Source organism: Bactrocera neohumeralis, chromosome 3 (genome assembly GCF_024586455.1).
Source record: "Bactrocera neohumeralis isolate Rockhampton chromosome 3, APGP_CSIRO_Bneo_wtdbg2-racon-allhic-juicebox.fasta_v2, whole genome shotgun sequence".
Lineage (NCBI taxonomy): Eukaryota > Metazoa > Arthropoda > Insecta > Diptera > Tephritidae > Bactrocera > Bactrocera neohumeralis.
This window is the reverse complement of record NC_065920.1, coordinates 53,570,883-53,593,726: the sequence shown is the minus strand read 5'-3', so window position 1 is coordinate 53,593,726 and position 22,844 is coordinate 53,570,883. Positions and strand designations below refer to the sequence as shown.

The 22,844-nt window shown below is 35.5% G+C and overlaps 2 protein-coding genes across 2 annotated transcripts in view; one reads left to right on the top strand and one right to left on the bottom strand.

The window, feature by feature from the left end:
- Positions 1–5,416: 5,416 nt before the first annotated feature.
- LOC126753766 (septin-interacting protein 1) lies at positions 5,417–8,477 on the bottom strand. Its single transcript, XM_050465435.1, is given in 6 exon segments — positions 5,417–5,648; positions 5,708–5,983; positions 5,985–7,260; positions 7,320–7,498; positions 7,567–8,153; positions 8,225–8,477. Coding segments are annotated over 6 exon segments (2,550 nt in total). The 5' UTR covers positions 8,331–8,477; the 3' UTR covers positions 5,417–5,522.
- A 1,272-nt stretch (positions 8,478–9,749) lies between these two features.
- LOC126753776 (neuroguidin) overlaps positions 9,750–22,844 on the top strand; it is a 185,035-nt gene continuing 171,940 nt past the window's right edge. Inside the window, exon 1 of the mRNA XM_050465484.1 lies at positions 9,750–10,359. Within this exon, the coding sequence (XP_050321441.1) occupies positions 10,351–10,359 (9 nt within the window). The 5' untranslated portion in view covers positions 9,750–10,350. The remainder of the gene's footprint in view (positions 10,360–22,844) is intronic.

Below are 22,844 nucleotides of genomic sequence, written 5' to 3'. Positions count from 1 at the left end.
ACAAGTTATCTTTAAGGATCGCACGAGATATCCACTATAGCATAAAGCTGATATTAAAACTAGGCTATCCAAATCAAGCTAAAGATCTTTTTATACACATGTATGCCATAAAAAATGTACCTACAAAGGGTATTATAGCTTCGATACAGCAGAATAATGTTTCTTTTTCATTTTTTTTTAAGAAAGAAGAGAAACGCAAGCGAAGAATGGTGACCTAGTTTCAGCCCGGCAAGTAAGAACCTAAGAAAAAAGTCAAAATTTAGAACATAAAGCATAATACTACAACAATAATTTAGCCAAAAGAAAATGTAATCACTGGTACAGTTAACTGAGAAAGGTAGAGTCTAGGGAGTCAATGATATCCTTTTCACCCAAGTAGTTCATAATAGAACTGGAAAAGATAAATCACATTTCCGAGATAGTGACAAGATTGATGAATTATATGGGAAAGGTAGAACTGTGTGAGCTTTATAGCTGTGAAGTTAAATGAGAAAAATTTTCAGGTTTTGAAACGAAAGAAACATTTTATAAACATCGATGAAATCACCGTTCCAGTATGAACAGAGGTGAGACAGCTGGTGAGGCATTATACTATCCATTTACTCTTAAAAGTAATAGTAAAGTAATATTTTTAGATTAAACTATTCATGATTCCTAACTGTTTATGGCTTTATTGGTAACAATAAAATAATTGATATTCTGATAATAGTGAAGCTATTCTAACATTGGTTTTTTATTTTATTTTAATAGACTTCTTATCTTCTTATCAATACTACCTTATTTTTTTAACTTTAACTATTAAGTGTATGCGTGTACATAGATATGTAACTGGTGATCCAAGTAGAGATACTTTTTCAATAAGTTTTTTTAACAGATTACGTCTGAGACATGCTTTTTTTCAGTATTTTTGGCATTCCATCGTGAAAACACTTACGCCTAAACAACGTTTACAAATCGTTCAACTTTTTTTCCGAAAATTCACCTTCTGCAAAATTCGCGTTTCGGTCAACTTATTTTCAGCATAATCGACCGATTAGACTACGTCCAACAGGCAGTAAACACGAAGACGAAGTTGATTCGACGCCGCTCGCGGCAACTCAAACTGATGTATACTTGTAGAACGTCTTGGAGCATTTTACGTCGAGATCTTAAATTGAAAGCATACAAACTGCAGCTTGTATAAGAACTTAAGCCGCTAAACCTTCCCAAGCGACATCGCTTCGCTTTATAGTCTTTTGAAAAGTTCCAAAAAGATTCGACTTGTTTAAAGCAAATTTTGTTCAGCGATGAACCTCATTTTTGGCTCAATGGGTATGTAAACAAACACAATTGCCGCATTTGGGACGAAGAACAACCTGAAAAGATTCAAGAGCTACCATTTCATCCAGAAAAAAATAATGGTTTGGTGTGGTTTGTAGGCTGGTAGAAACATCGGTCCATATTTTTTTCAAAAATGATGCAGATGAGAATGTAACCGACAAGAAGACGACGCCACTTCCCACACACGGCATCAATCAATGAATATATTGAAAGAACACTACTATGAGCAGATAATTTCACGTTTTGGTCCGGTCGATTGGTCATCAAGATCGTGTGATATCACACCATTAGACTTTTTCCTGTGAGGATATGTAAAGTCTAAAGTCTATGTGAACAATTCTGCTTCGATTCAGGGCTTGGAGCAAAACATCACGCGCTTCATTCACCAATCGAAATGCTCGAACGATTCATCGAAAATTGGACTCAACGGTTGAACCATCTGAGACGTAGTCGCGGCGAATATTTGAAGGAGATAATTTTCAAAAAATAAATGCCAAAGAACATTATTTCGAATGAAAAGAAACATTCCTCATTATATTTGAAGCTTATGTGTGGTTTCTTTATGAAAGTAGGAAACATCGAAAGAGATCACCATTTAAATTTTCTGGTATTTTACATTTTTTTGGCGAGAACTCTTTGGTAGGTAGGTAGAGTAGCTAACTGACGATGTAACGAGGCCTTTAGAGAGTTCATTCTGAAGCCACCTGGGCTAAAATTCCTTACTCCCCGTACCATCCCGTGCTTCTGATGTAGTTCATCAGTGCAAAAAGTTTTGCACCCTCGCCAAGATACCCTAAATAAACCCTAAAATATGATGTTAGTTTCACCAAGAGATCAAGACCCTAAGAGTCTTCAGTGATCTCAAAGCCGCTTAGCTATCAGTATATGTACATATATTCCTTGTTGTGAGCGCACTCCAAGTCAGAACAAGAAGGCTTTCTTTAATTGGTATGATTTCCACTTGCGATTTTACTATCTGATTTTGCTTAAAAGACATCATCTTCCACTCGATTATCTAGTTTGGACCCATCCGCATAGATACTAGCCCTGAGTCTCTGTTCACCTCGCCTCTGTCCCACTTTTCTCTGGACCGAATTTATGTTCAATTCTATAGGATTACGAAAATGTCTTATTGTTATTTTAGAATGCCCCTTATTACAGGCGACTGATACGGAGGATTACTTCAGTCTAAGGGCTGAATTCGCTGCCAGTTGCTTACAGAACAAATCTGTTCGCAGTAAGTGAAAAATAACGCTTAGTTCCTGACTAGGCGTTGTTCTAAGAGTTCCACTGATGCATATACTGACTGCTCTTTATACATACTCGTATACTTTCCATACACTTTACAGCGTATTTCTTTTTCATAATATTATATATCATATATCAACTTACAAGCTCTGTGTAGTGTCAATAAAGTCAGCTCTGATGTAATTCAGGGTAATTTCTGTTTTAGTTTCCAAGCAAACGAATGACGTCATTAGGCAAAAAGATGTTTGTGAAATGAAGGTTTATAAATCATTCAATAAATTTGTGATTCTGAAGTGGTCTGAGTGTCCGGTCTAGAATTACCTGGATAGTATAATGTTGTAGTCAAGGACATCTGTTGACATTATCCAACAATTTCCATCCCTTTAAGTGGAAAAATTGTAAATAATTGATGTTCTTTAAAAGAAAGTCTTCCAGCTATATTGTAATGATAATTCGAACAAACTTTTTGCTATAATTAGGATCCATTAGGTCCAAAGATTTAAGTGTAAACGCCTTGCAGTAGAGATCACATCTATAACGTCGAACACATGTAATAAGTGTAGGGCACTCTTCATGCAAATGCGTGCAGAATTGATGTAGTATGTAGGTGACAGCAATACGAATACATGGATACCGCTTACGGAGGGTTTTGTTACGGTTTTTGGTTCTTTAAGAAAACATGCATACTACGGTTTGAGGTTGGTTCTCAGAACCCCTGCATTGTTTATACAACTGATTAAATACTATAGGTTCTGATCGACCTTCTCCACCATAGTTTGAAATATAATCCATATCAAGCAGTACTGTCCTCTCAGAAGTATTAACTTATTTCGTGGCGTGCTGCTCTGCTAATGGTGCTGGGAACTTTATACATTGAATTTGAATGTGTGACTTTGGTGCGAACAGTGTGGATTATCAAAAGTTTAAGACTGTTCAGTACTGTTGAAAGGAAATATTGAGTAACTATTCATGCATAGCAGATTTCCATAAGTACAAACTATTACTGAGACCATCAAATTGTTTATCTGTAATTGTTTTTTAAGCGGATGAAAACATTCCCAAATAATTGTATGAATGCTACCAAGTTGATCGTCTTTGGTCCGATAAAAAACCGTCACCGTCTCAGGGACGAAGGTCTTAGAAGTTGAACGGAACTGTTTTCTCTCAAGGGAGTTGATGGATCGGCGGATTCAGAGAGATACTATTACTTATGGGGGTATTATGGTCTAGAAACATGAATTTCAGTGGAAGGCAATTAATAACTTTTACTATCCATTTTTTTTATTAGTTATTTGTTAATTTTAGAGGAGTACAGAAAAAAATTAAAACTAAAAAAAGTAAAAAATTTCAAAAATTATGAGCTGACGAAGTGGGGGGTCTCTAAAAATTCCACGTGACCATACCCATGATTTCAATCCTCCTAGTTATTTGAAACCAAAAAAAAAAGATTATTAATCTAGAATAATGTCGCAATGGTCGGAACTACGGAAAAGTGGGAAAAAATTTTTTTCACAAAATGGCGACTGCCTGAAAAAAAAAGTTTTTTTGGATCACTTTTTCTGACTATTTCGAATTTTTTAAAAATAATAAAAATAAAAATTTGGGGATGGAGCTAGTTCCAACCATAGACAAGTCTATAAAGAGACTCTATAAAAATTTCAAGTAAATCGGTCCAGTAGAACCTGAGAATCCGTGGGTATCGTTCCGAAAAAGTCAGTTTTGAGAAAAACGCGTTTAAAGTTTTGCGTAAAGTCTTTTGTTCGATTAGTTGCGGACGAACCAATTTGGATGCCGGGTCAGAAAAATGCCTATATCTCTGAAAATGACTTGAATTTTTAAAAATCCTCTTGTACACATATTCTTGAATAGTTAAACTTTGAAAATATAAAATAAATCGATTTTTTTTAATTTCTAGACCAGAATACCACCTTATGCAATTACTACATAAGTACTACTTGAGGAAGGTAAGTGAGCTGCTTTCATAACATTACCGTCCTTGAAATCTCTCGAAACGGAACTTGTTTCTCTTAGCGGCACCGTTGTCTTAGCGGATATAGCACAGATATTATCTCGGAAGAAACTGCGTACTTGTTGGGAAGTGGGCTGTGTTGATTGCAATCCTCAAACGACCAACTGTCCTCCGACCATGCTGTTGCATTCAGACTAAGGGCTTGAGTATGTCATTGCTGCAGAATGTTGATGAGAAGGATATCTAGGGAAGATGAGGTTTCTAGTTGATAGGATCAGGTGTAGATGACAAGACCGTTGCGACAATAACTCTAACGGTCGGGTGACTTACGAGTACATGTTTGTTCAGTGACAAACTGTGAAGTCTTAGATGTTAGCGGTGTGATCTCCACTAATGCCGAACAGCTATAGTGCTTGTACTACCACGGAGAGCAGGAGCCCTTGGTAGTAGAACGTACACTTTATCAGCTGAATGTGGAGGATTGACTTCCAAAACTTTCTGATACGCTGTTTACGGAGATCAGGAGAATTTCTGCGAAAAAGCTAAAGATCGGTTTGAAATTTTCAGACATGCTTACGAGATAGATTTCATACGGGAACAAAAAATTTTCAAAAAACATTCATCCACCTGGCAGCCTGGTTCTTTAAGTTCCTTCAAAAGGTCGTTCACCACTCAAAAAAAAAAAGCGAAAGGACTTCCTTGTTAGGTGTACCTATTTACTTTCCGTCCATAGATGATACGTTTGAGGTTAGCTTCGACCTCAAACTTATTAGGAGCTCCAAAAATAGTATCCGCCGTACGTTGTTAAGGGCCCTCTTGAAAACAAGGAAAGTTCTTACAAGTATTTCTGAATAAGTAACTGATAAAAATTTCTTCATATTATTTTCGTAAATTCTCGATTATAGCCAAATTATTTATTAAATAAAGTATGAGTAAAGTCTAAAATTACGATTAATTGATATTTTTGGCGCGCTAAGATCGCCTACTAAGCAGACAGTGCATGATCTAACAGCTGCTGCACAGATGTGGGCAGCCAGTTTTTCATGCTGGCATCGCTGAGCATACAAACATTGCGATCTATGTAACAGTACAGCTTGCCCACACGGTAAACCTGCAAAAACAGAGTATTATTATAAGCATGCAACAACAAAAATTACCAAACCAACACACCTGCTTGCCCAACTCCCGACGACCTGGCAGCGGCGCAAAGAGTATGCCGCGTTCGGCGCACTTCTGTGAGACCAACTCTTTGAACTCCAATTGCGCCGGCGGCACCATCTGCATATCCAACATTGTGGGTGGTGGTGGCGGCGGTGGCGTCGACGTCAATATGGGTGTTGGTATGGACGACAGTGTGGGCGGGGCTAGAACGTCGGTAGCGCGATGCATCATTTCAAGCGCGCGACGCAAATGTTCCTTGATGGCGGGTTCACGTAAGATCTCCTCCGGAGAACATACTCTTCCAGCCGGTGTACCAGCGTGAGATTTCCGCAAAGTCGGGCGATTGATTTAGCCACAACACCAACACTTGCATCCATTTCGGAAAGAAATATTTATCGAGTAATTGCGCCATTTGTGGCGTGGGCACAAGTTCATGCCACTCCCATACTTGATTCCAGAGTTCCAGCTGTTGTTGCAGCGGATTTATAATGAACTCGTTGAGTACCAATTGCAGTTTGGGTATAATGTGTTGCGAGAGAAAGCGTTGCATTTCGACGTCGTTGAAAGCGCCCTTCCATGGTGTGAGCATGGCGCGTGCGGAACGATCTTGTGGCATCCACGCTTGCAGAGCGGCGGCCAATTTTTCGCGTATGGTTGGAAATATGAATTCCTCCATTTTATGGCCGAGTATATTGTTCCAGGGTAGTATCCAAATGTGTATGGGGACGGTATCGGTGAGTGGATCCCAATCGCGTACGCCGTTACTGAGTTGCGGCAACACCAACTGCTCGAGCACGGAATCGAGTACCCATGTGGGAAATAGGGGTGCCCAACAGTCGAGTAGCGCAGCCATGGGTTGATGCAATTTTGGATTCCAGGAGGCGGCGCATGCGCGGAAACTCGGTATAACGCCAGCCCAGACGAGTGATGAGTACGGATCGAAAATGTTACGCGACTCATTTTGTGGTTCAGCATTCGACTCCAGTATGCCACGCCACTTTTTAATGAGTTCCACATGTTGTGTGGGCTGCTCGATGGGCTTCCAATTCTCCAGCGTAATCTTCACGAGTGGCGCAATAACCCCTGCTGCTAAATCGCCTAAAGCGAACTCTTTGTACTCGGCAGCGTAGTCGTGCTGTAGCGTGACGAAAATTTGCTCTGCGCGCTGTAGTGTCATATCATTGCAGCTTGTTAGTTCTTCGACAAGTTTTAGCGCTTGTTCGAGCGTGTCTATGTGATTTTTTTCCAGGTGTACGATTTCTTCAAGATTTTTGCGCTCATGCTCTAGTGCTTCCTGCCGATCAGTGGCCTCACGTTCTGCCTTATCGAGCGAAATTATATCCTGTTCACACATATTCACGATCAGCTGTAGATTGTGCATCAATTCGGGCAAGGCAAATGTGCTGCCTTTCTTGGCGGTAATGCTACTGCTAGCCACAGCTTGTTCTAGGTCGTAGAGTTCTTCTTCGGCAACTTTTGCTTGTCCCAGCGCATGATAGCCGCTCAGCACACGCTTCTCAGGTCCAGTCATGTCGATGACGGGAACATTGCCAATCTTTTTGCTGCAAAAAATATATATATTGAAAAAATCTTTTAAATCTTTAAATTGCTCACAACTTACCTTATTTTTTCTGATAACATGAAATTACCCTTTTTGCCCTTTTCAATCACCTCTTCAACGGAGCGATAATAATAACGCTTGCTCTTGTCTTGACGCGTGTCACCGCTCTTCTTCCATTTATTAAGCTTCTCTTTGAACTCTTTTGCTTCACGCACGTCTTCATCCTCCTTTACCACAGGCTATAAAATTTAATTATATAAAAATAATGTCGATTTCTTACACATAAAAACACAAAAACCACGCTCACCCCTTTACCACCCACACTGGCTGCCGCCTCTGGTCCGTACGCGCCGATTGCACCACGTCCCTTACGCACATGTGCCTGCACCGGTTGTGATATACCCTGCAGATCTTTACCCAAACCTTTACCTGGTTTATAACCCATTTGCAGCAGCAATTTAGCGCCAATACCGCGTGTATGCTGTTCCCAAGCGCCAACATTTGGATTTCCCATTTGCCGCGCATTATTACTACGCTGTTGTCTGCCAATTTCAGCGCGCTGCTTTTGTGAGCGTTCATCATCATCCGAAGTGGTTGCTGAATCACTGGTATCACCATCAGCAGCCTCCACTTGTTTTGGTTTGCGTCCGAAAGAGGGACGCGCATTTGCTTCATCACTTTCCTCATCGGTTATTTGCTGTTCAGCAGTATCTTTCTCAGCTTTTTTATTTTTCTTGCCCGCTTGTTGTATGCCACCTGCGACAAAACTAACTGGTGCGGTGTAATCTTTTGATTTGCTACCACCACCGCCGCCACCAAGACCGGCACGGCCACGTCGTCCACGACGACTGGACTCTTCTGCGCTATCATTGTCACTGTCATCGGCCCAAATGCCTAAAAGGTAATTATATTTTTATAAAGTAGTTTTGTTAACTTTTGATTTAGAACACTCTATATAATTTTACCATAAATTTGTTGATTTTTCGACAGATTCCGCCGGCGACCGGGATTGAACTCATTGTCCAAATCGTAATCTGTTATTTCAAAGCGTTCATATTCATTATCCGACATGGCGCTGGTGGTTTAATTTTTTTGTTATAATTTTTAAAGAAACTTGACTGCAATTTTTAAAAGAAAACCCGAAAAACAATCAGATGTTAAACAAATGTGAAATCGGAGATTTGTTACTGGAACAGCTGATCGTTGCATTCGCAACAGTGTCCGTCAAACTGTTTACAATAAGGGTTGCTGTGTTACGTATTATAAGAAATGAATTATTGCTAACTTTTTTAGTTTTTAATATATATGTATATAATGGATCATTGTTTGAGAAAAATATTTTCTTTATTAAAAAAATTGAATATTTAAATCTAATTTTTGATATCAAACATTTTGAGTAAATAAGAAATGTAAGTATATTTAAGTACTGTTTTTCTTTTTTAATAAAAAATACTTTCATATTAAAAACTTAAAGAAAGGGTATAAAACAGGAGGGTTTGTATATTTCTTGAGTGTAAATGAATGAAAAGAAAGAGATAAGCCGTTGTAGTATTTTACTAAAATAACTGTTCTTTTCACAACATAACAAATTAAATTTTAAAACAATTCCTTTTTTTATTTTTTTTTTCCAGAGTGACATTTTTTATTTTCATAATTATATATTCCATATTTAGGATAAAAAATTTTTTTACGAGTAAATATTCTTTGTTTTTAAATATTTTCCAATCCTGCACTTCAGATTTAAGACTTGTTCCAAATTGTTTTCAATCCTGTGTGTTTGACAAAATTATTCTTATATTTTTCAATTCGGTATTTGATATTAAAAATTAAAAAAATAAAACTTAAAACAACCGAATTAAAAATCAGAAAAAAAATTAAGATTTTTTTAATTTTTAATTCGGAGTAAAAATTTCAAAGCGGTTCTTAATTAAAATTTTCGAAATAAAAAAATAAAAAAATTAATTCAAAATTAGTTTTCTATAATTAAATAATTCTTTTATTTTTTTCATTTACTTTTTTTATTTTTTTTTTTGGAAAATTATATTATTTTCTGAAATTTATCAGAAATATTTCGCTGCATAAAATTTTCACTAAAAAAACAATTTTCTTGCAGAAAACGTGTGCTGCTTCACAGTCGTACTTAATTTATATTTATTTGTTAAATATTTTTTAACCTCAAAAAATTACCTTGCTGCTTATTTACATGCATACTCCTATCTGTTTCACATTATATACCCCAAACCATATATGTTTTTATCGCGTATGCTCTAACGTAATTACAATAAATAAGCAATTAAGTGTATTAAAAATAGTAATATGAATTTGTTATTGTATTTAAACAGAAATATTTTTTTCTCATCTTTGCCATTTACATCCATCCATGCTCACAACCACCACTCAACCGCTTGAATCGCACATGCGCTCTGCTTATTCCGGTCTCATACAACCCTGTTTGTGCGATGAATGCAATTCTTTGCCGTTTCTGTTTTGTCTTCATTCGGTGTTTGACGTGAGCGCACGAGTTGTTGCAATTTTTAGCGAATAGCGGAAGATACGGTTCTTTTACAAATCCATTGCACAAAATAATGTGTAATATTCCGGCAACTAAAATAAAGTTTTAAAATTAATTATATAAATTATCAGAACGCTTTGTTTATTAATCTAAAAAGTATTTATTGTTGTGTTAAAAGCAAAGCGCCAAGTGACAAGACATTCAGTTAAATTTCTCCAAATATTCTTGTAAGAAACGCGTGCTGCTTCACAGTCGAACGTAAACGGCGCAACTTGAAATCGAAAGGTGTTGTATATGTGCGTGTGCTTATGTGCTGGCAGAAGAAAGATAGGAAGGAGATAAACAAAAAAGTGCATTTTATATGAATGGCAATTAAATAAATACGAGCAAGTATAAAAACAAAACATATAAAAACACGTGCTATTCACCGAACACAACAAATTTTAAGTTGGAACCGCCAAGAAATTGAATTTCTTTAGCAATTTGTGGAAACATTTGGACGACTCAATAACAACATATTAATTAATAACACATATTCACCTGTTTGTCGTAATTTTTGACGTGTAAAAGTATACAAAAATGGTGCAGGTGAGTAATTTTGGAAATAAAAAAAAAAATCGTTTTATAACAAATTATAAATGTAGAAGGTGAAAACACATATTTTATGTGCAAAAAATTAGTTTGAAATGGATTTACAACTCGGTGTTATATATAGAATTTAAAATATTTATTTAAACTAAAAATGTGTGTGAAACAGGAAAAATTTAAAACATTAATATTCAAGAATTTTTCTACTTGGATATAATATTAAACTGAATTAACAAATGTACTTGTAGTTGTTTAATAAACAACTTTTAAAATTTTGAATTTTATGTGGTCTTCAATAGGAGATATGTTATACATGTGCGATTTCTTATAACTGCTTATACATATAATTAGTGGACTCATAACTTGCCATAAATCATCGTAAAATCATAAAATCATAAATTTTTACATTTGTTTAAACAATTTTATTTTGTATTAAATACAAAATAAATTTACGCAATTACAATTCTCAACGCTATGTTTTCGGTTTGTTATAACTTTATGAAACTATATGATACCCCTCAATAATTAAAAAAAAATTTATTATCCGTTGCATTCTGCAATTTGATTGAAATAATACAGAGGCCAAGTCAACCTTAAAAAAATAAATTTAAATTTTTCGTAAACGTACAAAAATTTGAAAAACTGTTAGCGAAAGGTGTTATATTGTTTTAAGAATATTTGGAAATGTTATATTGTAGAAGGAGTGTTCTAAAAATTGACCTATTATAAAATTTCCAGTATATTCTACAATTAATTCGCTATAAATTTTCAAAGGTTTTTCGTTGGTTGGCTGATTTTTTTCTCAGATCCAATTCGAATTGGAAAGTAAAGTTGGGATTTCTAGTCTTTTTGGTTGTTAAGTATAGACCAGGGTAGATTACTTTTGATAGCATAAAAACCTTAATAACATGAAATCCATTGGCAAAGCAAGATAAAATTACAAAAATTAAAAGAGAATTAATTTACGGAAGATCTGTGGTCGGGAAGAAGAAAGGGAGGTGCGTGGTTGAATTTTTAAAAGTTACAAACGGTTTATCTCGACTTCCGACAAAACTACGATTTCTACGCGAAAAAGTTATATGGCAAAGTTGCGACTAATTAAGAGATTTAGTACTTTTGTATGAATATCTTTTCTACATAACCTCAAAATGTATGTAAAACATTAATAACAAAGTTTTTGTGTTTTATTTGTTTCAATTATAACTTCCCTTTCATGAAATTCGGGATAAACTAAACTTTTTATGTCCAAATCATTCATTTTTTTTTATCTTCAATTTTTATCTTATCACTTAATATCGACAAAAAAACTTAATTTTAAACTTAAAATTCTCAAAAGCGTTAGTTAATGTTAGTTTATGAAAAAGTCGTTAGACTTCTTTTCGTATTTTTGATGGTGCAAAAAATATACTTTACTATGGAAGGTTTGCTCAGCGAATGCCAAAGAAGATCTCAATAAACGAATAAGCCTGTTTTGTTTTACATCTGCTTCTAATATAACTATAATAGTTAGATGAAATTATAGCTTTGTTTTGGGCTTCAACTTACAATGATTTTTTTTCACTTCTTATTAATTTTAAAGACCTGCACTGGCCAATCAGAATTTCGAAGTCAAATAAAAATTTTTCTTGGACAAAGTCTAGGCATTTCTTCCAATAAAATATATTGGATAGGTAACTTAAGAAAATTTACTCAAATACGATATATTTGTTAAATGATATTATTGAAGTCTTAACGCCATCATCGGAGATCATAGTGCTGCTTCGGAAAATTATATTACCAAATTTAGTGAAGATAACTCGTTAAATAAAAGAGTTCTCAATAAAAAGACTTGGTTTTAAATGATCAGTTTGTATGGCAGCATTATCTTAGAGTGATTCAATCTAAACAATCTCTTCGGAGATTGTACCTTTGTTTTGGATAATAAACCCTTTCAAAATTCGTGAAGATATATTGTGAAATAATCGAATTTCCATACAAGGACATGATTTTCATCATTTAGTTTGTATGGTATCTACATATGTACATACATACATATGTGCTAAAGTAATCAAACCTGAAAATTTTTTTCGAAGATTACACCATGGCTTCGAAGAATAATCCGTTACAGGTTTCTTGAAAGTATCCTGTCAAATAAAAAAGTTTTCCATACAAGAGTTTGATTTCGGCTGAACAGTTTGTATGGCAGCTACATACATACATATATCGAATAGCGGTTCGATTTGAAAATTTTATTTGGATACTGCAGTGTTGGCTTAAATAAAAATTTTGCGAAATTTCGTAAAGATATCTAGTCAATTAAAAAAGTGTTCTATACAAACACTTCATCGGAGCATTCGGTTTGTATGGCAGCTATGTGCTATAGTAGTCGGATCTGAACAATTTCTTGGGAGACTATAACTTTACCTTGAATAACAATTCATGCGAAATTTCGTGATGATATTTCGTTCAATAAAAAGGTTTTCCATACAAGAACTTTTTTTGATCGTACACTTTGTATGGCAGCTATATGCTATTGTGGTCTGATATCGCCTTTTTGGACAAATGAGCAGCTTCTTGTGAGAAAATGAACGTGTGCAAAATTTCAGATCGGCATATCGAAAATTAATAACATATTTTCTATAGTAAAAGTCAACTACCTTAAATATAATCCACCTAATCATATCAAAATAAAATAGTTCAACAAAATCTTCTTTCCACTAATAAAAAGCCAGTAATTGAAGCCTATACTGGTTACATAACAAAGCAGAACCCTCAATCTAATACAGATTATTTGCTATTTACGCACTTTGTCCGCGTGAAAAAAACAAAAAAAAAAATTAATATAATGCAACAAATTTGTTACATTGCAGGCATACATGTATGTATGTGCTTGCAAACATATGTATGTATACTCCCTACAGCCATGTGCAATATCGAAACTTTTATTAGCAGACAGAGTCCACTTTGGCGGAGTGCGCACCCATTCATTCAACCCCGACTTGGCTAATTTGTCTGACTTGCTGCTACATATAGCATTAGAAGCATTTTTCATATTTATAAATATGCATTCGAGATTTTTTTTCTAGAATTTTCATCATTTCCATAGCGCTTTTAATTGCGTAAAGGGAAAATTTACACATACAAATATACAAATTTCCGCGTGTCCCAAACGAGAATTTCTCATTTGCATATATCACAGCACACTGTTTTATATACATATAAGTACATATATTTCTATATAAACATACATACATACATACATATATTTATGCGTCATTTCTGCTTGGGGGTTGCAACCCCATGCTGTTTTTATTGTGTGCATATGACTTTAAAAATCATAAAGCTGCCGCAACTATCCCGTATTGGAATATTGATGACACCACCATCTGCTCACCAACACCGACAACAACACCTTCTCGCTTTTCCAAACGCATTGCGTGAAAGTAAAAACTGCCCATACACACTTGCATGCATACATACATACGTAAATCCATACCCGTTTGCATTTCATTTCTATTTTTATGCTCGTGCTTGCCCTTGTATGTGCGCAGATTGAATGAAACATCATTCTATTGCGTGCATTTTCCACGTTTACTGCTGGGCGTTGTTTTTTTTTGCAAAACTGTTTTTCTAAGCAGCTCATTTGATTCTCCCTATCGCAACGCAGCAAAGCGTAGCGTGGCTCCTGCTCGGACCGATACGTTTTAGTTCAATTTACTCCTTTCCTTGTGCGTACTAATAGAGTTGCCACGTCGCGTAAGACAGCTTTTAGGCATTGACTGTTATTTATTAAATCACATTTAAGTTTTTCCATAAATAAAATATCTTAAATATTTTTATTAAAAACATTAAAAATACCCTTCACAGATACAAAAATTTTGCATATAAAAACTTGATGTTGATAATTCAGTTTGCATGGTAGCTCTATATTTGGTTGTCAAATATCTACCTTCCGTTTTTTTCTCTTTATTCATTGCTTTGTAAAAAGTGTTACAGTGTTCGGATTTAGTTCTAATATGCGCCGTTTTGTTCGATAATCTGTTTCCATCTAGACGGCAACTTCATAACACCCTCCTCATAGAAGCCCACCTCCTTATTTGCGAAGAACTCGGACAGCCACTTTTCACAAGCCTCTTTTGAGTTCAACTTTACAACCAACAAGGGCGTTCGCCATGGACAGGAACAGGTGGTAATCACTTGGCGCTATGTCCGGGCTATCTGGTGGTTGCAATAAAACCTCACATCCGAGCTCCCGTAGCTTTTGACGAGTCATCAACGAAGTGTGTGGTCTGGCGTTGTCCTTGTGGAATACTACACCCTACCTGTTGGCCAATTCTGGACGCTTCTGGTCGATCGCCTGCTTCAAGCGGCCCAGTTGTTCGCAGTAGATGGTAGAATTAAGCGTCTGGCTATATGGGAGCAGCTCATAGTGGCTGATTCTCTTCCAATCCCTCCAAAAACACAGCCTGGCCGTCAATCCCGGCTTGGCCACTGTTTGGGACAATTCACCGGCCTTCGACCACGACCGTTTTCGCTTGATATTGTCATATGTGATCCATTTTTCGTCGCCAGTCACCATAGGCTTCAAAAATCGGTTGAGTTCGCTCCGTTTTAGCAGCAAATCGCAGGCGTTGATTCGGCCCAGAAGGGTTTTTTGCGTCAAATCATGCGGCACCCAAACATGAAGCTTTTTGTGTATCCAGCCTTCTGCCGATGGTTTAAAATGGTTTGGTGACTAACTCCCATCTTCTGGGCGATGTCACAAGATGCCACATGCCGGTCTAGCTCGATGTTTTCCATGATTTGATCGTATTCGTCGTCACAGGTCATCATCACAAAATTAAGTTGGCATTGTTATCAGTTAAAAAAATTTATTTCTCTTAGAAAAAAATTAAATTTATTTTGTTTTAAGTTTTTTTCCTTTAGATATTTTGTACACATCTTTATTTTCAGTTTTTGAATTTATTTTTTATTAAAAAAAAAAATCTGTTTTAATTGTTTTCTTAATATTAATTTTTTTTTTAAATTAATTTAAAAAAATCTTGTTTTAATTGTTATCTTAATATTTTACATTTTTTTTTTTAATTTTTGTTTAAAATTTTTTAAATATATTTTATTTTTAATTTTTTGTTTGATATTTTTAAATTTTTTGTTTAATACTTTTTTCTTTTCCTTCTGAATTTATTTGTTGCTTTTCTCAATGAGTAGTCTTTTTATTTTATTTTACTATGATATAAAGTTTAATTTTTTTAATTAAAAATAAACAAACTAAAGATATACATAAATACTATGTACATATGTATGTATATATACTTTAATAAAATTAAATGTGTTAATAAAATGTTTCTTGCAATAAAAAAATCTTTGTTTTGAGTTAAAAAAATTAGCCTCATAGGAAAAATTTAAATTACAATAAAACATTTAAAAAATTATTAGTCTTTTTTTTATTTTAGTTTTTTTTTTATTTCAGATTTTTAGTATACATTTTTATTTTCAGTATTTAAGAAAAATGGTTGTAATTTTTTTATTTAAATTTTTTAAAAGTATTTTTTTGTATTCAAAATTTGGAATTTTATTTTGTTTTGTTCTAATTAAAAATTTATAATTTTATTAATTCATTAAAAATTTAGATTTTTAATGTTTTTAATCAAATATTTGGAAGATTTTTTTAAATAAAACCTTTAGAATTTTTTTTTATTAAAAATGTACATATTTTTGAAAATGTTATCCGATATATTTTTTAATATTTTCTTTTACATATTTGTTTTAATATATTTTTTATTTCAATTTTTTTTATATTTTCTTATTTTGTTGTAAATTTTAACTAATGTATAATTTAATTTTTTAAATGAAAAATTTGGAATATTTTTTGTTTGATTAAAAATTTTATTTGAAATTTTAATATTTTAAGTTTCCTAATTAAAAATTTAGTTTTTATTTTTTTTATTTTCATTAAAAATTAAATTTGTTAAAAATTAAAAAAAATTTAAACTAAATTAAAAATTTTTTTAATTAAAAAATTTTTAACTTTTTTTTTAAACAAAATTTCTTTTTATGATTTTTATTTTTTTCTGTTAAATTTGTTTAATTCAAATGATTTTTTCTTTTAAATCATCAAAATTGAATTTTTTTTTTGGCTAAAAATTCAAAATTTGTTTAATTAAAAATTAATATATTATACATTTTTTCTATTAAAAATTTAAAATTAAATTCGTTTTTGGTCAAAAATTTTAAATTTTTTCACTACAAATTTAGATTTTATTATGTTTTTAATCAAATAATTGGAAGATGTTTTTTTTAAATAAAACCTTTAGAAGTTTTTTTAATTAAAAATGTACATATTTTTGAAAATGTTATCCGATATATTTTTTAATATTTTCTTTTACATATTTTTTTTTTATTATAATGTATTTTTATATTTTTATTTATATAGATTTTTTAATTTTTTTTTATACTTTCTTATTTTGTTGTGACTTTTAACTATTATTGTTTTTCATTTTAATGTTCCTCTTTGAATTTTTAAAACACTCTTTCCTTCAATTATTCCACCATTTGGTAACCCTACTTACACGCACTATTTGTTGTTGCACGATTCTTACGCCACGCTGCTGAAGAGCATTGATATTTGCTGCAATTTCTGCCGTTTTATTTCTTGAGTATTTGCGTGCGCTTGTGTACACACAAGTGAGCATGTGTATGTATGCCGTAACTTTGTATGCCTGAGTCTTCCTGTGCGTGCGTTTTTCCAATTGCGTAAATTTCTACTTGAAACCTTTCAATACACTGCTCCTCTGCCTTACGTGCGCTCCCTTTGCTAGTGCTTTGCTTTGTGTGCGTGGCTTGTTTTTATCCATATGTTTTCTAACATTTTTCCCAGCCAAGCAATGCCGTACGCAGCACGCACGCATGAAATCAACGCACACACGCGCCATTTCCAATTGGATGCCATTATGCATCGTTGACCTACCACCATGAGCAGCAAAGCGAGGCACAAAACAGTAATGGCAATAGCAATAGCAACTACAGCTCCAACTCCGGCTAAATAGATGGCAGGCACAAGTCAACCAGACATTCTGGGACGCGTAGGCCGTACGCCATAAACCAAGGCGAGCCGCATACTCGCATATAAGCAAGGCAATTCAAGTGTCCGCCATACCACCTTTATCTAGCCGCTTGGTATGCGCTAGTACGGCAATGCGCGCAACCTTATCGTGATGCTCCTACGAGTAATGTCCTTTTACTTGTTCTTCTTCTCGCTGTTGTTGTTGTTGTTGTTTATTACTGCAATGCTGTTTGTCCGCCTCCTCGGTGTCAAAGTCGCCATCGCCATCGTCGTGGTCGTCGTTGTAGTCGGCAACGTCTCGCTGATAGTTCGAACTTGCTTGCTAGAAGATAAGCAACAAAACTACCATACAACTGAGCATTAGGCACAACCCTTTCGTAGACTACCGCATATAGTACATACGTACATCGACAAGTATACACCGCTAGCTCGCTTGCCATTGTCTTCTCATGTGCCCAAGCAGCACTTCAACTGCACTACACTCTGGTTTCGGCTGCAGTTAATTCGATTTTTGCATTTGCGTTCGCCCAGTTTCCTGTCTTCCCCAAAAGAGCGTTGCTTCTTCTTTTCTTTTTCGCCATTTTTCCCCCCAGTGCTGCGTCCTCTCCTCGGCTACTTACCTCTCATGCATAGTTATAGTAGCAGCTATCTACGTATAGGCAACAACGCACGCCTAAGCTAACCACATTTCCCAACTAAGTAATATTCTCACTTATATAGCGGTAGTCTACCTACTTGCATTATACTTTGTGTAGACGAAATTACACCAACAACTACCGCAACTATCTAAAACTTCCGATGTTTGATTTTTCCTTTTTTTTCGGTTGCTTATTTCCAGCTCATATTTGTCCGTAACAAGCAAACGAAAAGTTCAAACATAATGCGTTTAAGCGTCGCTTCGCTATGCGTCTACCCTTGCTGGCGTTCATTGGATATTCGTTCTTCGTTGACTCTTAGTTAGCCGGTAGTTTGACCGGATGTTAGGCGGAAATTTTCGTGTAGCCACAAAGACTTCAATTTGTTAGTGGCTGCTTTACTTATTATTAGTTACTTGTAGTACTTTGCCTGTTATGCGCGCGAGTGTGAGCTCGTAAAAAGGCAAGGGAGTCGTGTGAGCGAGGTTTTTTTTTACTGCTTGGCATCACTGAAGGGAGGTAATTTGTCTTGCTTGTTCGCGTAATTTTATAGCTGATTTATCACAGATAAGTCTGAGTCATATATCTTATTCTCAGTTTCAGCTGTTGTTTTTGTTGTTGTTGTTGTAACTGCAGAATTCTGCCGAGTTGACAGTCCCTGGCCGAATAAAAAATCCGGGTCCGTTCCGGTTACGTAGACCCGACTGTCGTGGGGACGAGTCAGAGTCGTAGAGCTTTCTTATATACCAAAAGTTTTTGAGAAAACTTATCTTCTTTATCTCTATTTCTTTCTTGGTTTTATTGTCCCTATTTCTCTCTATCATCCCCTCTAGTGTTATCTTATCTCCCTTGCTGTATCGATATCAATTTCTCACTATCTTTCTCTTCGTCTATATTTACCACTTTCTATCTCCCTTCCCCTTTATCAGCGTTTATCTCTCTCAATCTCCGTCTCACCCTAACTTTGTGTCTGTCTCCCTCTCTCTTTCTCCATTTATCTCTTTCTCCCTATTCCTCATCCTACACCTTTCTTAATCTTGCTCCTCAGTCTCCAAATGCCTCTTTCTCTCTCACCTTTCTCCCAATATTCCTTTCTCTCTCCTTCTTCTCTCCTGCACATCTATCTTTCACTTGCTCAGGATCAGTTCTCCTATTTTTTTCTTCAAAATCTTCATCCTGCTCTCTCTTTGTGTTTGTCTCCCTTTCTCTATCTCCTTTTATTTCTCTCTTTCCTTTACATTACTCTCTTTCACTCTATTCCTCTCTTTCTCTCCTCAATCACCAAACGCCTTCCTCTCTATCTCTCAGCTCTCTCTCAATATACCTTTCTCTCTCTTTCTTTCTTCCTATGAAATTATCTCTGTCACTTCTCAGGATCAGTTTGTGTGGTTTTTATCCAAGATAATGTAGATTAACTCACTAGTTGCTCTCAGAAAAGTAGACCTGATCCATGTTTTCGGAAAAGATATGTCAAATACTCGCTTCAGTAGCGTTGAGACTGTCTCAGTCAATCTAATTTCATTCATATTCTTCGATAGCAACTCTTTAGTTGGTTTGGCAATGCCAGTTATGATACATAATATTTAAAAATGCATGTTTCTAGGAGCGAATGTAGACAGCGGCAGCTGGATATAATATATATGAACTCTTGAGTAAAGAAAGCTTCGAAAAGTTACTTTTTTTTCCACAATTTCTTTCACATTACTCTTCGTACAACTTTAATTTTAATGGTTGCTATTGATGGATATATCTCAATAACAGATTCGATGTCTATCTTTTAAAAAAGTATGCTTAAGTACCAAACAAGTTATATCGATTTATTCGTAAATCTAGTTTCTATTGCCTCTTCCAATGCAATTTTCCGTAAAAACATCTACCACCTCCACGCAGTTTTGGGGTTGAAGCCGAAATCGTCATCGAATCTCGACAATTCAAAATAGGTTACAAAGACAATAATGATTATTATTTGTTAAATGTGGTTGGTTTTGAAAACTCCATACCAAATCCGCGGATACTTTTCTAGTATAGCTTGTAAATCTTCAAGTTGTCGTAGCGGCAAAAAATGTTCCTGTAATTATTGTACCGTAAAGGAATGGTAAAAGCTACTTGTATGTGATGCTTTTGTTAGAAAACACTGAGAAAGGCTTAAGAATTAGTGGACAAAATTTGTCAACCCACCAGTACAGTTGATATCGGGTTAAAGTTTTGTAACACATCTCCGAATGGTATCATTTTTATATCAGTACCCGAAAATGTGCCAGTTTAGCGCCTTTCAAATTGAAACCATTGAAAGTGAATGCACTCTGATTTGATGGTTATGCGTTTCTCATCAATTTCAACTCAAGAAGAATAACTTATAAGTTGAAAGCCTTAAGATGACTTAGGCTCTCGCTAAATTCGTGTCAAAAGGATGGTAAAAAAATGTCCAAAAACAATCACAATGTGATCATATCCTCACACCTAGTTTGAAAATGTCTGAGTCTTGGATCTATGCTTACGACACGGAAACACCTTCAATCGGCCGAATATCGTGACAAGGGTGAGCCGAAGCCGAAAACACCACATCAAAGCAAGTCAAAAATCAAGGTTGTGTTGACAGTTTTCTTCGATTATCGAGGTGTGGTGCTTTCCTTCCTTCCTTCCGGCTTAACTGTCAACAAGGAATACTATTGGAGTCTTATGCGTCGTTTGCGTGAAGCTGTTAGTAAAAAGAGGCCGGAATTATGGGCCGACACCGTCGTTTAGTCGCTTTGATGCTTCCCGAGTTTTTCGCCAAATTTTCGGCCAATATCGTGCTGCAACCACCGTATTCGCCTAATTGAGCTCCGTGTGACTTCTGGCTATTCAGCAAACTCAAACGACTGCTCCGGGGAAACCGTTTTGAGTCTATCGAACCCATTAAACGCGAATCGCTACGAGCATTGAAGACTATTCCTATGGAATTTAACAACAGTTTTAAGGATTGGAAAAAACGTTGGCACAAGTGTATTGAGGCCAAAGGGGATTACTTTGAGGGCGACGACATAGATTTTAAAGAATATATGAGGAATTTCAAAATTATGAACAAAGTCTTACTATTTTTTGCTCATAGTATAAAAAATATATTTTCTGATTCGGTTAAAAATTTTAGTAATTTATGTATAGTTTTTTGAGGGCATAATAGACTTTAGGTCGCGGGGCATTCCTCATCTATTTTTCTCATATATAGTTTTCCTCTGAAAATTGGCTCCCAACCGTTTTTTCGTCGAATTTCCATCTACAGTAGCGGAATCCTCAACAGGTTTCACTAATAGCCTGAACTTTCGGTCATCGGTGTAATCAATATTTCGTCCAAAACACATAACCTCTTTTAACAGCTTTATCTGCTACTAAAGTTGCACAATGTTCATGAAAAACAATTAGTAACCCCAATCAAGAGGTGTATCGATTTTGAAGTGGTCTGCTTGTTAAGATGTACTAACTCCAATAAAGCACTTTAAAGTTCGTAAAAAAGCAACAACAAAATTAGAATAGCTAAACCCGAGCATGGCTTGCCAGGATTTGTCTTTCGTTTTTGTAATTTTTTTTGTTTCTTATAAAATGTGTGTGTGGATGTTGGTCACAACAACCAGCAACACGCCACAGGAGAAAAAAGAAATCATAACAACAGCGAATATGTGTGCTCCAAATAACGGAATCAAACAAGAAACATAGAAATTCAAATTGAAGGAAACTGCACGTAACGAGGTGAACGCTGACGACTACGACGACGGCGACGACCACTATGGGACCCAATAGATAGCTGGGATAGAAAGATAGGCATTAAAGGGTTACGCGGTAACAGGATGAAAAACGAGCTATAAAACAATAAAGTAAAACCAACAACAACACAAACACACCGAGCCAACATAAGCAAGGAGTGGCGGAGAAGGATGACGAGCGAGCCGCACAACAAAGGCGAATGCCAAACAAACAGAAAAATCAAAAGCAAAAAAGTAGAAATGGAGAAACGTGGAAACGTAGAAATTGGGGGAAAACTTACCTCAAATGCAAAACAAGCCACGTCAATGACAAACGCACACACACACACTCGCATATTAATAACCATACATGCAAAGAAGTATATATATATATGTATGTATATGTAGAAGCACATGTGAGTCGACACGAGTATTTGTTGTGCACTGCGAGTGAAGTTGTATGCAGTTAGGAAGCGAACGTTAGGCAAAGCATCGAATTGAAACCATAACCATGGGCACGTAATTCGCAAAAGTGTAGCTTGTACGGCAAGGCTGCCTGTGTGGATGTGGCAGGAATAGCTGAAATGTTCGAAGCACAGCAAAATCGCAGTGAAACGACGAGCAGCATAGTGCGATGCGTTGCGGGGTCATGTGTGTGTGTCCAGCACATAAGCGCTGGATAGCCGTGCAGCTAGCAATCGAATCGAATTTTTGTATTGAGTGCGTGCAATGCACGCACAGTGTGTTTTGTGCGCAGCCAAATTTAGTATTTGAAAATTTTAAGAATGAAATGCTTTGGTAAATAGTTAAAATAGAAGAAAAACAGCCTTCAAGTTGATTTAAGCTGACCTAAAACGAAACAAAAATCGTTTATAAAGATTTTGTTTTTGATCTGGCAGTTTGTATAGCAGCTATATGCTATAGTAGTCCGATCTGAACAATTTTAGCGGATATTGTAGAGTTGCCTTGGACAATGCTCCATGTCAAATTTCGTGAAGATATCTTGCCAAATAGAAAAGTTTTCTATATAAGGACTTGTTTTCGGCCGGTCAGTTTGCATGGAAGCTAATGCCATGGCAGTCCGATCTA